The following is a 16,051-nucleotide window of genomic DNA, read 5'->3' as shown; positions in this document are numbered from 1 at the left end:
CTAATTCAATATAAACCTTAACTACATTTTCTCCAGATGTGAGATAAACTGATAAAATAAATGATTCCTTAAATCAGTGATGACCTACAAGTTAATCTAGAATAACGTTACTAGTAGTAATTCCAACTGTTGCTGTAGTTAGTCCTTTTTTAATATCTTTTCCAAGTCGTCCTTAAATCCAATCCTGTCTAGTAGTTAATTTCTAACAAACTATCTAATAATGGCTGGCTGTTCTCATATATGGAGTACAGCCAGCTGTGCAGAACATTGCAATACACAAGCATTTGCGCCAACGCAGGTGCATCCCCCGATTCCCTCACTCTCATCAGCCGATGGGACAGCCACCCGACAAAACCGAAGAGAGCCGATGCACAGGTGCATCAACTTCCAAACTAACGACGGGCGTCTTTGTGAAACAAGCTTTTTTCATCGACAAAGCTATTTAGGACAGCCTCGCGAATCTAGAACAACGAGGCAGTTTACATGCAAGGAAGTATAATTAATATTCCATTCAAAAAGAGGTGATTCTATTCATGTTTTACGAGGCTTAATTTTATATATTGAATGCTTATTTTTTATTTATTTGTTTGAAATTCTAAAACCTCAGATTAATAGATTTCCAAAAAATGGTCCAAAACTATAAATATGACAACAATTTTTTTAATTCAATTTCCACGTTTCTTTTTACGCCGATACTCTTATGTTGTGTCCATCCATTTTTAAGAAATAAAAAATTGATCCCCTTCAGCAACTATCAGGAAGAAAAAAATATTTTAAGGAAACAGATGTTAACAGTTATATAACAGTGTCAGATTTTAGATTTGTAGCAACATAATTGTATCACAAAAATCGGAAATATGTTCGATCGATTGTTTCCACGTATCAAATAACAGTATTTACGGAACGTTATTTAGTAATCAAGTTGGAAAACGCTGGGGTGGCTGTGAAATCGCTCAATAAATAAATCATATTTTCAAGCCAAATCTATGTACAAAATATTGTTTCGTTATTTGTTTTAGTAGAATTTAAGTTGAGCACTCTCAGACATTGGCAAAATCTTTTATTTTAGGCGAAATTATTCCTTACATTTTGTTTTGAGTGCATGACTGGTCACGTAAGTAAAATATTTTCTTGCACGCTTGCAAAACGGTCAGATTTCTACGAATTTGATATCTACAAAGCGCTGATTACTCGGAATTCGTAGTTCACTGAGTCAACAGTGCTTGGCATCACCAGAAAGTGTAACACAGTTATCCGATTTGACCTTTTTGCTAGTCCGAAGTGTCAAGTTGTCTTTGCAGAGAACACAGGAATAGATTAGCGGCGCCGCCCGAGGTGGCATCCTGCGGGTGTATATTAGCGGTTTTGCTACAGACTAGCCTCTGTATAAAGGTTCAGAGCCGCTAGTCTGTCGCAACTCTGCACATCTTCGTTGCCGTAGCGCACGCCTTACACGCGGTCACAGACTTAACGAAAGTTTACATCGAGCGATGGTTGGAATCCAACTGTTGTTGCACATTGGATTTTAAGTGCCATCGCTAGTTGTGGACGATCTTTCAACAACTTTTGGGCTTTATATTGTGTGAATAACCTCAAAGGTAAAGCCTTCAGGTGTTTGTTGACTCTCTTGTTGCTAAAATACTGTAATGAGTAATCTGATACTTTCCCTGTTCAAGAGCTCAAATGTATGACAGATCAACAACAAAGCTTTGTCCTAGAGTAAATATGAAATCAATAAGTTGTTTGTGTCATGAATGGTAATAATTGTGCAGCATTAGCATTTTGTTTCAGTCAGTAAGTATATCTGGCAGCACGGTCATCAGTCACTCACAGTATTTGCAGCAATAACTAGTTTATTTTTAAATGACTATCACTTATTCAGTATTTACAGTAATTTAGTATTAGTGCTATCTCTTTTGTGATAAAAGTGGTCTGATTTATGAGTTAAGCCAGGAGACAATTTTTGATTAAAAAGTTTGAATACATTAACATTGTTATAATTTTATTTATAAGCTTATTATGTGACATAGACATATTATATACCTTGTTTATTCAATGGAATTTATCAAAAGAATAATGGTCCAAAATAATCATTTCATATTACTTTACATATTGTTTGTTTTACAAACCGACCTGGCTTCACTCATTGGTACAGCATAAGCATTTTAAGCTAACAAATATTTTTAGACAATAAAATGAGTGAAGAAGCTCATTCAGAGGTCCGAGAAGTGCAAGAGATACCGCCTGCTAAGAAACAGAAGCTCAATGATGAGCAACCAACTAGCAGTAATACTGGAGAAGCGGAAGTTGACTCTATACAGGATACAGCCGATGATAAGTTTGGTAGTGAGGACAGTTACGGGAACTTTGTGACACCAGAAGAGCTGGAACGGTTGAAGGAGTTCAAGGTGCTGGACGAAGTCAAGTCTAATGATGAAGACAGCAATGATGAGGAATCTGACAGCTCTGACGGTAGTTGTAGCCTTGATTCTTGCATGTTGGGATATCCTTTATATGATGTTTATTTGTAGCTATGTAAATAACACCTAATTCTTGCAGCTGTAGAAAAGGGATTTATATATGGTTTTAAAACAAAATAGGATATACTTTTATACACAAATATGCAAATAATAAAAATAAATGACAGTCTAACATATTCTTACATTATGTGATTAGACTAGCTTCTGCCAGCGGTTTCACCCGCATCCCGTGGGAACTACTTCCCGTACCGGGATAAAAAGTAGCCTATAGCCTTCCTCGATAAAGGGGCTATCTAACACTGAAAGAAATTTTCAAATCGGACCAGTCGTTCCTGAGATTAGCGCGTTCAAACAAACAAACTCTTCAGCTTTATAATATTAGTATAGATTAAAAATATTTCCTTAAAATCAAATAAAATAATCAGGAATGAAGTTCTATGCACAAGTTATTTAGCTGCACACTAAATCTATACTAATATTATAAAGCTGAAGAGTTTGTTTGTTTGAACGCGCTAATGTCAGGGACTACTGGTCCGATTTGAAAATTTCTTTCAGTGTTAGATAGCCCATTTATCGAGGAAGGCTATAGGCTACTTTTTATCCCGGTACGGGAAGTAGTTCCTACGGGATGTGGGTGAAACCGCTGGCAGAAGCTAGTATTTCAATAAAATTAATAACAGTTTTATGCATATGTGATGTGTAAAAAAAAGAAATCTTGCGCTTGAATATCAGGTATATTATTATAATATTTATATATAATTATGTTTATACTTTTACATTTCGCAACTTCTTTTTGTATAATTGATTTAATTTCAACATTTCAATTAAAAAAATATGATCTGAAAGGCTTGTCCCATGTATGAGTTAAGAACACCTGTTAAAATGACATAATAGGCTAGTAAAGGTAGAATGTGTATCTCAAGGTCTGCCCGAGGAGGAAATTGAAAAGATGCTGGAGGAAGACCTTCCAGAGGACTTCAAGGGAGCTCCAAAGCAGAAGGAGAAAGCCTACATCACTAGACAAAAGATTGTATTAGAAGGTAAGTATCAGTTACTGTGACAAGTTACATTCTGTTTGAAAAATTCACTATACATATATCAGGCAAACATCTAACAGCTGAGGTTTAAAAACGCCATATTTCGATACTTGATTGGCATCAACCATGGAGAATGAAAAAACGATCGGAGATGTCGTAACGGAATATTCCTTAGAAAGTAGCATCACCAAAATGCTGGCATCAAAATTTGGGGTTACTGTAAAACCAAAAAATCCTTGACAGATGTCTCAAAGAACGGGGAACTTCTCGTTCGTTCACAAGTAACTGATCGTTTTGGTCACACACACCGTTCGTATTTGATCTATATGAAGTCTGACTTATCTCTTGTGGCATCTCGGCTCGTCTTCCTTACTCCATGGTGTGAACCCTGTGCCGTTCCGCAGAGAAGGGTGTCAATCACTTCGAGGTGCTGCCGCTGGACTGGACGATGGTGCGTCACGTGAGTGGCATGCCGGTGTACATGCATCGAGCCACGCGCGTCTGCACGCTCTCCAAGCCATACTTCCTCGGCAAAGGCAACACCAGGGTCAGTATTGAGGCACTTAAAATGAGGCAGCATTCAACTATGTACTATATAGTCTACCAGCCTCGAAATTTCCGAAACATTATAGTCGTGATCTCAAATTCCTCGTGTATGGCAGTTTTTCTGCTTTCAAATATTATTCAAGACAGACAAGACTAAATTATTCTTGCTACCCCCTTATCTATTGGTCTTACCCTTTTTCGAACATAGGCCCTCTTAATCATTTTGAGTCAGCAAATCTACCTACATTTGTCCACAGAGACACGAGATACCAATAAGTGCAATCCCCTGCTACGCGTACCGGCGCGCTCTCGAAGAAGAGGAGAAACAGAAGGAGATCGACAAGAAGATTGCAGAACAGATCCGCGCGGGCACCTGGGTGAACACGCAGCCTAAGACAGAGAACAATGACAATAGCCAGGACAGCATGGACCACAGCCAGCCCAGCATGGACAGCACCCAGCCCAGTGACGTCACTGAACCAGCTCCTTCTTGCGAGGTCACCGTCAAAGACGAAACTAATGTCAAACAAGAAGTACAGTGCCCCTACATGAACGGACACGCTAGCTTAGAAAATATGACATATGAAAACCTTAATAATGGTGAAGCAACTGCAGATAGTAATGAAGTTTTACCTGTAGAAAAGACTGAAGAAATCGCTGAAGAAAATCCTGACACAGCTAGCAAGGAAACTGAAGAATCTGTGGACCAGAAACCCGATGTATCAGTTGATAGTGAAATGGCGGGGCCAAGTGGAGAGGGAACTAGTCATGAATCGACTAGTAATGGAGATGTGGAAGTTCCACTGAACAGACAGCCTGTAGTTCTCCCGGGAGGTATTGTGATGCCTCCTCCCAGGGTTGAGACGATAAACACCAGTTGGAAGACTCAGCACTTAACTGCCGAACAAATCAACGATTACTGCAAGAAGCTGTTTAAGTTCAAGACTGTTTATATCATGCATTTTAAGTGAGTATTGCATTTGCATTGAAATTCACACAGAAGATAAAAGCAACACACAAAAATAAATCTAAATAAACCGAGTCAAAATAATCGTAACACCTCTGGTGTAGTACACACCAGAGGTGTACTATAAATACTTCCTGATCTATAAATTGTAGATATCTTAGAAAGTTTTGCCGTATATTTTTTGTTTATGTTGTGACCTTATAGAACAACATCATAAATAAATACACTTGGTAACAATATGGTGTCCCGCAGACGCTGGGCGGACCGGCGCAAGTACACGAAGGCCCGCAAGACGCTGCAGTACCCCACGCTGCCCGAGGGCACCAAGCTCATCACCATCCCTGCGCAGCCTGCCGCCAGCACCGACGATAACAACGGTAACGTATATTGTAAAGGAAACATGAGTGGAGATGCAGGTAGGTCTGTAGGTCAGGGTGGTCATGACCAAAACGATCAGTTACGAGTGAACTTCTGTGAGACAGTATTTTTAATGGGATATTATCAAGTGACCCCTCCCCTTGTAGGCGCAGCGGTAGTGTCAGACTCTTATTTTGACTAAAATCCGTTATGTTCCTTCTTAAGCCTATTATGTATCAGGGCCGCGGACACTCTTTAGAACAATCCTGCAGCCTCTTTGAGACATCAACGATTTTCGGTAGTACTAAAAATATATGTCATTGTACATCATTGTCAGAATATTTGATTACCCGATTCAACCCCGGTTCCCCGGTTCGATAATGAGCGTTGCTTGTAGTAAATAAGAAGTTTTGCTTGTATTCGCAGCGGCCGGCAAGGCGAGCAAGCGCGACTGGGTGATGAACATGAACGGGCGCAGCTACCTGTCCGTCTTCCACGAGTACGTGCGCCGGGCGCTGCAGAAGCAGCCCGTCTACGAGTTCCGGCAACTCGGTCAGTCATACATATGCCAAACATTTCTCTAAGCATATATGTAAAACCAAATCTGATACTAATAATTTTATCTCGCAAGCCAACTTCTCAACTTCTCAACATTAGTATAGATTAATAGTCAAAGTTGAATATATTCATTTAAATTAGGTTACTAGCACTTTTTCACGTCCACACCTATAAAAACGTCCCTCTTTCAACGCTTCCTAGAGTTATGGCTGAGAAGATGAAGTAGTTATGAACAAGCTTTCAAACAACAAAGCGAATATAATTTACTAGCGATCCACTCCGGCTTCGGTCGGGATAACAGTATATATCCACTATTTAATGTATGTTATTTTACACATAAACCTTTCTCGTTTAATCACTATCTATTTAAAAAACCGCATGAAAATCGGTTTCGTATATTTAGGCGTATAGGGACAGAAAAAGCGACTTTGTTTTATAGTATGTAGTGATCGATGAACCGTATTATCTGACGTTGTTATACAGAGAACGCAGCGACCCCGTACCAGGCGACGGTGTACATCGGCGGCATGCAGTACGGCGTGGGCCACGGCTCCAGCAAGCGCCAGGCCAAGTCCGCCGCCGCCCGCAGCTCCATACACATCCTCATCCCCGAGATGCGCGACCAGCTCGAGCCCACGGCCCAGCCCGACCCCGAGCCCGACTTCACGGTCAGTTCACTTGCCATACACTGAAGACTGATCATCTCGATCCTGCTTGCTTACTAGAGATAGAATTTTGCTATTTTTGATACCACTAAAAGCACTACTTATATGAATCGAAAGCGATACTAGGAGCCCCCGCACTGGGCAGCCACGGTGTCCTGGCTGCGGCAGACAATACGCCTGATTGCACGGCAGCTAGAGCGGGAGTAAGCGAATGTATGTGGCTGCAGTCAGAGTCCCGCACTAGTGTAGCAGCCAGACGTATTTCCGAACTTTGATAAGATGATGATGTCTAATTAAAATAGAGTATAAGCTGGAGTTTTATCCTCAGTTCTTCGATTACGTGGGCATCGAAGACCCGCGCATCACGGAGTTCTGTGCAGCCACCTTCGAGCCATCCCCCCACGCCATCCTCCGCACCTGCCTGCTGAGGAACTTCGGCGCTGGAGACCGACACATACATACTGAGGTCAGGGCATTAGCATTCGTCCTCCTGTCTTGTTCCAATGTTATTTGGAGTCGGCGCAGCCTGTTTTTTTCTTCCATACCCTCACAAGTAACATTCAATTGAGGTCAGCACATATAACTTGTTATTATAACTCTTAAGGATCAGAATCTAGACACACGGCAGTGTGTCCGCCAAGTTCGAGCAAAAAAAGCGACACACCGGCCGTGGGTTATATTACACGAACCATTTCGGGCCAAATTCGACCCCCCTGTAACTCAAAATCTATTTTATTTATGCATATCAAATTTCTAGTATCTGTTGAGACCCCCTCACTTATCTAAAATACAAAATTTCATTAATATACCTATTGTAGGTCTTGAGATATTGACGTCAGAAAATAGCTATTTTTACTATACACTCACTGACTGACTGATTCACTGACTCACTCATCAAAAACCTAGACCACTTCCAATGGTCGTATTGACTTGAAATTTGGCATGGAGGTAGGTCTTTATGTCAAGGTAAAGGGAAAAATCTGAAAATGGCCAAGTGTGAGTCGGTTTCAAAATAATGAAGGTATTTTATACCCGGTGTAAATTTATACCCCTAAGGAACTAAAACTACTAAATTTATCTATATTTATATAATATATCTTCGAATGGTACAAAGGTTTGTATTTAGTCAAAGTAAAGTAAAAATCTGAAAACGGCCAAGTGTGAATCACTTTCGAAAATAACGAATGTGTAACTTTGATCCACGAACATAATATATGATAACATGTCATGTCAGTCAGTTGGTAAATCTAGTCCATTTATTTAATCTAGTTCATTTCTTTGTAAGAAACATAGTGCATATAAAAAAATCTAAAAGATAGTATAAATGAGACATTTCTTTAACTAACTTCATCATAAGAAAAAATAAAAATAAACAACCTTACAAAAATAAATGAAATCCCACCCAAAACAAAAATGTGAAAGACTGCCAAGTTCGATAATATGGGAATGCTTCGCCTATAAAAGAAGTGAGATCTGAATAAGTACCAAGTTCCATACACATACCTCAGTTAAAAATAGTTGCTTTTTTGTGATGTTACTTGGCAAGTTTTAATAGAAAATTAAATACTTGATTCATTGCGTTTAGTAGGTTTATAACGGTGTATGAAAACTTGCCAAGTAACATCATTAAAAAGCAACTATTTTTAACTGAGGTATGTGTATGGAACTTGGTACTTATTCAGATCTCACTTCTTTTATAGGCGAAGCATTCCCATATTATCGAACTTGGCAGTCTTTCACATTTTTGTTTTGGGTTCGTAATCACGTCATCAGGACAACGTGACGGCCCCGCCCACTCGGCTGATAAATCATCATAGATAGTACTACCCCTATATTCTCCCTTATAAACTTTCTCATCTACTACCTTATGTATTCCCGTATGTACCTTATGTACCTCGTGTAGTCACTGATGTACTTCCTTGTGGGTATATAGATGAAGAAGCTGGAGTATCAGAAGATCGAGCTGACGATGAAGGTAGGCAAGCACACCGCCACCGTCGTCAGCAAGAACAAGAAGACCGCCAAGCAGCGAGCCTCGCAGGCTATACTACAGGTACCTATTTACATACTTACCCTTCAAGGAACTCACTGGATTTCCAAGATATTATTTTCTTATTTATAATTTTAAAGTGCGTAAGATTAGAGTTCCTTCAAATTTTGAAACGAATTTGTTCAAACAATACTCTGTTATCAAACAGAAACTCCTTTGGTTTTCAAACCCTATAAAGGACAAAACATGTTATATTTATCGAGATTGACATTTTTTGCCCATACAAGCAAAAAAAAATACAAAATTTCCATCATCCAGGCGTTACACCCCCACGTTCGATCCTGGGGCTCTCTCCTCCGCCTCTACGGCTCCCGCTCCGTTAAAAGCTGCAAGGAGAAGAAACTAGAAGAACAGCAGATCACCCTCCTGCAAGACAAGGCACGACACAACGAACCGAACTACGCAGTACTGGATAAACTGCGCAACGAGATGCGCAAACTGCGCGAACGAGACGAAGCCGTCGTGCCGATCGGTACCTTACTAGTACATGATGATCTGCCCACACATTCGGGCTCTAACTTGAACAATGTCGATTTGTAATTGTTTCGGCCAGTACCGAAAAGGTTTTAAGTCTTGATGAATTTGTTGTACGATTTGGCCCCCAGTTAACTGGCAAGATAGACATATTTTTTCTTAAAACAACTGTTTACTTTGAAAATTCATTATTAACAGTTGTTTTGAGAAAACGGATTAACTGCCGTTTATATTGTTGGTGAATTCGGGCCTCAAGTTTAGTAAAATACCGTAAAAAAGTTGTAGAATGTTAATGCATTACTTGGGAGTCTCTTGTGATATACCTGGCCTGTATGTTGACCTGCTTATGAATTCTGTATTTTTTTACCTTTAAGGATTGTATTATCTGAATAAAATATTGATTGATTAAGTCAATCTACATGGAGCAGAAATAACATCAAAAGACAAGTAGATCAATAAGCGTAGTTCAATAGGCTCCTATAATTTAAACCAGCATACATTAGAGTAATAGGATAGCGGCGTTAGGATAGATAAGTTTTAATCTGTACTTACGAATGCTTTACCTTTGACTATGTCAGATAATGTGATTTACAACGTGGTATAACTATTATACTGAAGTGTTAGGATTTGTAATTGTTATTTTTGGCCTAAGTTCACCGACAGCACAAAAGGCCGTTTTTTCCAAAAACAACTCTCTACTTCGAAAATTGAATGTAAAAGTTCTTAGTAATCATTTGTTTTAAGAAAACTGATGTTGTCGGTGAACTTGGGCGTAAGCGTGCTACATGTTTACCCTAGTCTTACTAAACTATGTGATATGACGGACATCTAAAGCCTATAATAATTTAATTTTCATTTATTTTATTGATTGTGCCTTCTTTTGCACGGAGTCATAGTTATGAAGACAAAGATTTATGCCCTTATATTTACGACATCAACACTACCGTTAGGTTGCAAGCGACAAGCAGTGTCTCAGATATTTTTGTAAGACTTTTCTTGTCACCATTATGTGAGATATATTCGAAGCTATGCCTCATATCGCCTCCAATCCATGTGATGAGTCTGGCACAACAATAAATAAGGAAAAGCTTTAAAAAATGTTAGTTTGACAAACCAACGGACACAGGGTCGATTCCCCTTTTGCATACATTTTGTATGAAACTTGTTCAAAAGAGGATTCAGTGTTTCATCGGCCGTTAAATTAACTGCTGAATGTTTTTCAGTTACATGAAATAACAGCTTCGTTCATATTTAACTGATCATTGCAATATTTTTACTTTATTGACAAATTGTATATTTTTATAAACCTAGTTTATACGGCATTTATGTACTACATATATATTAAGTTTAGCATCTTATCCCCATATGAGTGTTAAATACTTTAATTATTATAGAGTAGTGAGTCTGTCAGACTCTGGTAAGTGTAATGACAAAGGTAGGAATAAACTCCTTTGATTAGGAAGCAGATACCATTATAATGATATCAGTCATCAGTCTAAATGACTGAAGTCATTATAATGTTATCGAAGCTATCACGATTCTTATATGATAAGTGGTACGAAGCGTTGCATTTAATTATGGCGATAACCGAACCATTTTTCAACAACCAATTGTCAAATCAGCGATTTGACCAATAGTTGGCAATTCACGGTTACTGGTTATCGTTAGTGGTGCAACTCATCCTAGTGTAGGTCTCTTGTGCAATCAGTAACTAATTGTGTGATTATCCGAATGAAATAAAAGTATTTTATGCCCTTTTAATTGAGAATACAAATTAAATTCCCAGCAATAATGTGACATGTAATATTTTGATTGGGCTTTTTACTAGGTAGCAAACCTGTATAAATCGATCAATGCATGTATGACTAATATAAAATTCAAACTGAATACAATAAATGGCTAGTTAAGAACAGAAGTGATCCAAGTAACATTTTTGACAAAATGGAGCTAAGTCGATTTTTGGAACTTTTGAGTATGAAGTGAGGTTGTGCAAAAGTAATCCAAGTGCTATTCAGTACTTTTTCAAACAAACTCTTTTATGTTACGTTTCTGTATTTCAACAAATATTGCTATTTTCTACAATTAAATCAATATTTTTATCAAAATTGCATTTACTATAGTGTATTCACGGAGACGAGTTAGTAGAGCGCTATCTCACTCACACAATTTTTTAACTGCGATTGGTCAGTGATAAATGCTAAGGCGGTGTACACAGTACGAGTACTTTTTAGTCTACTCATACTTCCCGTATTGTGCAGACGTGCTCTTCTTTGTGACTGTGCGCTCAACTTGTGAACCGGCTGGTGTATTGGATTATATGATTGATTGCTTTGATTGAGATAATGGCGGATATCGAACAATCTGCTGTTAAAAGAAAACGGCGGGCTTTTTTGTCTACCGAGAAGACTATGATTTTAAATATGTACCACGCAATGAGAAATGCAGACTCTTCGGCCTCCAAGGGTGACATTCTGAAAGCAGTTGCATCTTCTTTAGGTGTTCACTGGGCTTCTGTTCATAGAATTGTAAAAGAGAAGAATGATAGTGGCGAGCTAAAATCTCCGAAGAAATTGAAGCAACGTTTGTCAATTGTTGATACGATTGATAACTTTACAAAATGTGCCATCAGAAATATAGTCCACAATTTCTTCGCGCAGAATGAAATACCTACTCTTGATAAGATTTTAAAGAAAATCAGTGATGATGGCACTTTGGGCGTTATAAAGAGAACGACGCTACATAAAATATTGAAAAAAATTGGTTTTAAATTTTGTAAGAGAAGCAGAAACAGCTTATTGCTGGATCGCGATGACATATTCTTTTGGAGAAGAAATTATCTGCGAGCTATCAAAAATGCACGAAATAATCATCAAAAAATCTACTATTTAGATGAAACTTGGGTGAATGAAGGTCACACTACCTCAAAAGCTTGGGTCGATACCACAGTGAAAAGCAGGCGAGACGCTTTTATTAATGGACTAACAACTGGCTTGAAAACACCTTCAGGTGTGTATTTTTTATTTATGTAATGGTCAATATTAATTTTTAAGCGGCGCATGTGTGCTAATGACCGGTTTATTGTTCTTTTGTCATAAATGAGCATTATCATAATAAAATACTTTTTCCCAATTTTTGCATAGAAAACTGGCCCAGGTGCGCTACATCCATTGTTATTATTATCATTAAGTTATAGTTATGTTCTCAGTGTTGAAACACGTGTTTTATAACATGTTTTATATTCTCTTTACAGGAAAAGGCAAAAGACTACTTATTACTCATATTGGGAGTGAGGATGGATTCGTCGAAGGTGGTCTAAATATGTTTGAGTCGAAGAAACAAGGCGATTATCACAAGGAGATGAATGCCGAAGAATTTGAAAATTGGTTTAGAGAAGTTTTAAATATGCTGGACGATAATTCTGTGATAGTCATGGATAACGCTTCCTATCACTCTAGGAAAATAGAGCGAATCCCAACGGCCAAATCTAAAAAACAGGATATATGTAATTGGTTACGCGAAAAAAATATTAGCTGTAACGCTGAAATGTTGAAACGTGAATTATTAAACATTGTTAAAAACCATAGACAGCGATACGACGCTTGTATTATAGACGAAATGGCAAAGTCACAAAACAAAACTGTACTGAGACTGCCACCGTATCATTGCGAATTAAATCCAATTGAGCTAGTGTGGGCTCAAGTTAAAGGAAATGTAGCTTCACACATGAAAACACACAAAATGGCAGAATTAAAAATTGTATTAAAGGATTCCATTCAATATATTGACGCAGAGAAATGGAAAAAATGTATAAAGCATGTCAAAGAAATAGTTGAGCCCAAAATGGATGCCATGGACAGAAATGTGGAAGCAATGACTGAAAGATTCATAATAAATGTAGGAAACGACAGTAGCGATAGTACGGAGAGTGATGATGATGATGATATGTTATGAAAATGTATACTAGGTAGATATTATAATATAATAAAGAAAATATAATCATTAACTCTCGATTTTATTTCTTTCCTTCATATCCATCAGTTAAATAAAAAAGTAGGTAACAATAAATAAATTCTATCAAAATGTCTCTCAATTAATACGATAGACGAAGCCGCAAGAAAAAACTAAGCGTACTTTTAAGAAGCGCAGTGTGAACGCACGTTTACATTTCTAAGGTATTGTTAACGCCCACTGATCCTAAAAAAGTTTTTTTTGTCTTTGTCATTTGTATGAAAATGTGCAATAGAGAAGGCGCTATACTAACTCGTCTCCGTGAATACACTATAAAGAAAAACAGCTATGAAAGTTTGAGTTATGTTTATATCTATCAAATAACAAACATATTTTAAATCATGTGCTCAACATAATTATGATATTCATAAAAACGCATTTCTATGAATATCTCAACTTTTAAAAAATGCTACTTGGATTACTTCTGTTCTTACCTAGCCAAATATATATTTTTTTAGAATTCATTTAAATATGATGAAATATCAAGTTTAGCTCACGTCGAGTCATTAAAATATTGGTTGAAGAATGATTTATTTATTAAAGTAGGCATAAGGAGGATTTCGATTTTGTTTAATTTGAAGTATTGAAAGCTTTTGAACTTTTAAAAAGCTGATGTATTTGGGACAAAATGGAATGTAATTAATATTAGGCATTAGGAAATGTAGGACTCAAATATTGTGTATTTCAATCAAATTGTGGTATCTCCTATATAATAATATGCTTCCCAATAAATATATTTCTTCTTATTTGATTGTTTCATTAAAATTGCAGTGTAAAATTTGTTTCTAGGGGTGCAGCATACTTGCTTCCGCCAGTTTTTTCACCCACGTTTTGAACTCACATTGTGTCAGTTATTGAAATCTGTTTAGTAGTTTTTGGAAAACAAGAAGTATTTGTTTTTATTTAGATGACGCGAGCGGGTGAGTATAAAAGCAATGCTATAGAATAGGTAGGTAGTAAATAGATCAGCAATGGCCTTATTTAATAAAAACCGGGCAAGTGCAAGTCGGACTCGAGCAAAGGGTTCCGTACCATTATTAAAAATGAGTTTGTTGTATGGGAGCCCCCTAAAATATTTATTTTATTCTAGATATCAGTATTTGTTGGTATAGCGGCAACAGATTTATTATCATCTGTGAAAAGGACATCACTCATTTCGAACCCAAAACTGAAAGTGCCGGCCAGAGTAAAAAAATAGTAGATTCTCGTAGAGAATAATGTCCTGAAGATCTTTTACTATTACAAGAATCGTCTACAATTATCCCCCCGGATGCTATTGGACTTTGAAAATTCAAAAAAATCCCATAATGTTTGAACATCACTACGGCCCCAAACTGGAGTCAGGCGCTGCTTCTGCAACTCCTGCCCAACCTGAGGGGCCCAAACGTTTTTTTTTTTTTTGGGTAATCATCAAATGACCCCTCCCGCTGTAGGACTCTTACTGACTAAAACCCATGGTGGGCACCGCTGGGGTTTTGCTGACGCCAGAGTAACAATATCGCAGATTCTCGACGAGAATAATGCCCTGAAGATTATTTACAATTAGGTTTAAGGAAAGTCTTCGGTTAACCCTAGACAAGCTATTCGAGTTTAAAGTATGAGTACCGTGAATAAAAAATCTATACTGGAATGTGACGAGAAATAGTCTGTAGTATTTTTTGAACTGACCGTCTACGATTACCCCCCTACCGCCCCCTGCTACACCGAGGAGACTTACTGATTGAAACTCATTATGTTCCTTCTAATTGTGAATCAGGGCCGCGGTAACTTTTTCGGACAATCCCGCAGCTCCGGCAGGGTTTGGCCCTGGTGGGCCCAAGGTGATTGTCTCCAAGGAGACAGAGAGACGATGAGCCACCCAAAACTATAGGGCCGTGTGGGAATGGTATGCTATCGTCTCCTTCTGCGAATCATTTATGCTAGAGGTGGTGGAACAACTAGTAGCTCGCGCCTCTCATCCCAGCCGCTGTGGTGGACGTGGAAGATGATACCACGGAAGTCGGATGTCGAGACGACTCCTGGCCACCGTAAGCGTGGGTCTGTAGGTGGTGAGTTTCGAGTGGCTCATCGTCCCTCAGCCTCCTTGGAGACAACAGGCCCTTGGCGGCGGCGAGCGTTGTTCATTGCCCTCCTCAGAGAGGCAGCAAAAACACTAGTGGGGCCAAACATAGCCAAAACCTGCCGGGGTACGGGATTGTCCGAAAGAGTAACCGCTGGTTTGCGTATACGGGCTTAAATCAGTAAGAGCTTCATCGGTGTAGCAGGGGGGGTAATCGCAATGTTCGGTCAGTTGAAAAAATACTGTCGACGTTATTTCCCGTAACATTCACTTCGATTCGATTACTAGAATTACTTCAATTTCGATTTTTATTCACGGCACTCACACTTTTACCTCAAATAGCTGTCTGGGGGTTAAATGAAGACGTTCCTTATAGTAGTAAAAAATCTTCAGGATATTATTCTCGTCGAGAATCTGCGATATTTTTACTCTGGCGTCAGCAAAACCCCAGCGAGGCCCTCCAGGGTCAAGGCCTGCCGGGGCTGCGAGATAGTTCGAAAGAGTTACCGCGGCCCTTGGATATAAAGGGCTTAAAGAAGGAACATGATGGGTTTTAGTCAGTAAGAGTCTGATACTCTCTCACGCTGCTAACCTACAGCAGAAGGGGTTCATTTGATGATTTCCCATCAAAGAAAAAAAAGGAAAGCGTTTTTGCCCCTCAGGTTGGGCAGGAGTTACTTGAAGGCAGCGCCTGCCTCCTCCAGTTTAGGGCCGTAATGTGCTGTTCAAATATTGTGGGATTTTTTTTTTGTATTTTCAAAGTCCAATAGCATCCTGGGGGTTAACTGTAGACGATTCTTGTGATAGTAAAAAATCTTCAGGGCATTATTCTCTACGAGAATCTACTATT

At 38.6% G+C, this 16,051-nt stretch overlaps 2 protein-coding genes across 3 annotated transcripts; both read left to right on the top strand.

Moving 5' to 3' along the window:
• Window positions 1–915: 915 nt before the first annotated feature.
• On the top strand, window positions 916–10,931 carry LOC124639595 (microprocessor complex subunit DGCR8). 2 transcript variants are annotated; one of them, XM_047177034.1, is made up of 11 exons: window positions 916–1,114; window positions 2,188–2,472; window positions 3,404–3,520; window positions 3,922–4,064; window positions 4,321–5,030; window positions 5,283–5,407; window positions 5,814–5,939; window positions 6,429–6,613; window positions 6,939–7,076; window positions 8,544–8,663; window positions 8,919–10,931. In XM_047177034.1, exons 2-11 carry the CDS (start codon window positions 2,196–2,198, stop codon window positions 9,198–9,200), a joined length of 2,223 nt encoding a protein of 740 aa, XP_047032990.1. In that variant the 5' UTR covers window positions 916–1,114; window positions 2,188–2,195; the 3' UTR covers window positions 9,201–10,931. The 2 variants fall into 2 exon arrangements, with proteins under 2 accessions (XP_047032990.1, XP_047032991.1); XM_047177035.1 differs by having other exon boundaries at window positions 916–2,472.
• Window positions 10,932–11,253: 322 nt separating this feature from the next.
• On the top strand, window positions 11,254–13,137 carry LOC124639824. The gene is made up of 2 exons (XM_047177313.1): window positions 11,254–12,140; window positions 12,385–13,137. Exons 1-2 carry the CDS (start codon window positions 11,477–11,479, stop codon window positions 13,083–13,085), a joined length of 1,365 nt encoding a protein of 454 aa, XP_047033269.1. The 5' UTR covers window positions 11,254–11,476; the 3' UTR covers window positions 13,086–13,137.
• Window positions 13,138–16,051: the final 2,914 nt, after the last annotated feature.

Source organism: Helicoverpa zea, chromosome 19 (assembly GCF_022581195.2).
Source record: "Helicoverpa zea isolate HzStark_Cry1AcR chromosome 19, ilHelZeax1.1, whole genome shotgun sequence".
NCBI lineage: Eukaryota > Metazoa > Arthropoda > Insecta > Lepidoptera > Noctuidae > Helicoverpa > Helicoverpa zea.
The sequence above is the reverse complement of the archived record's forward strand: the minus strand, read 5'-3'. Positions and strand labels throughout refer to the sequence as shown.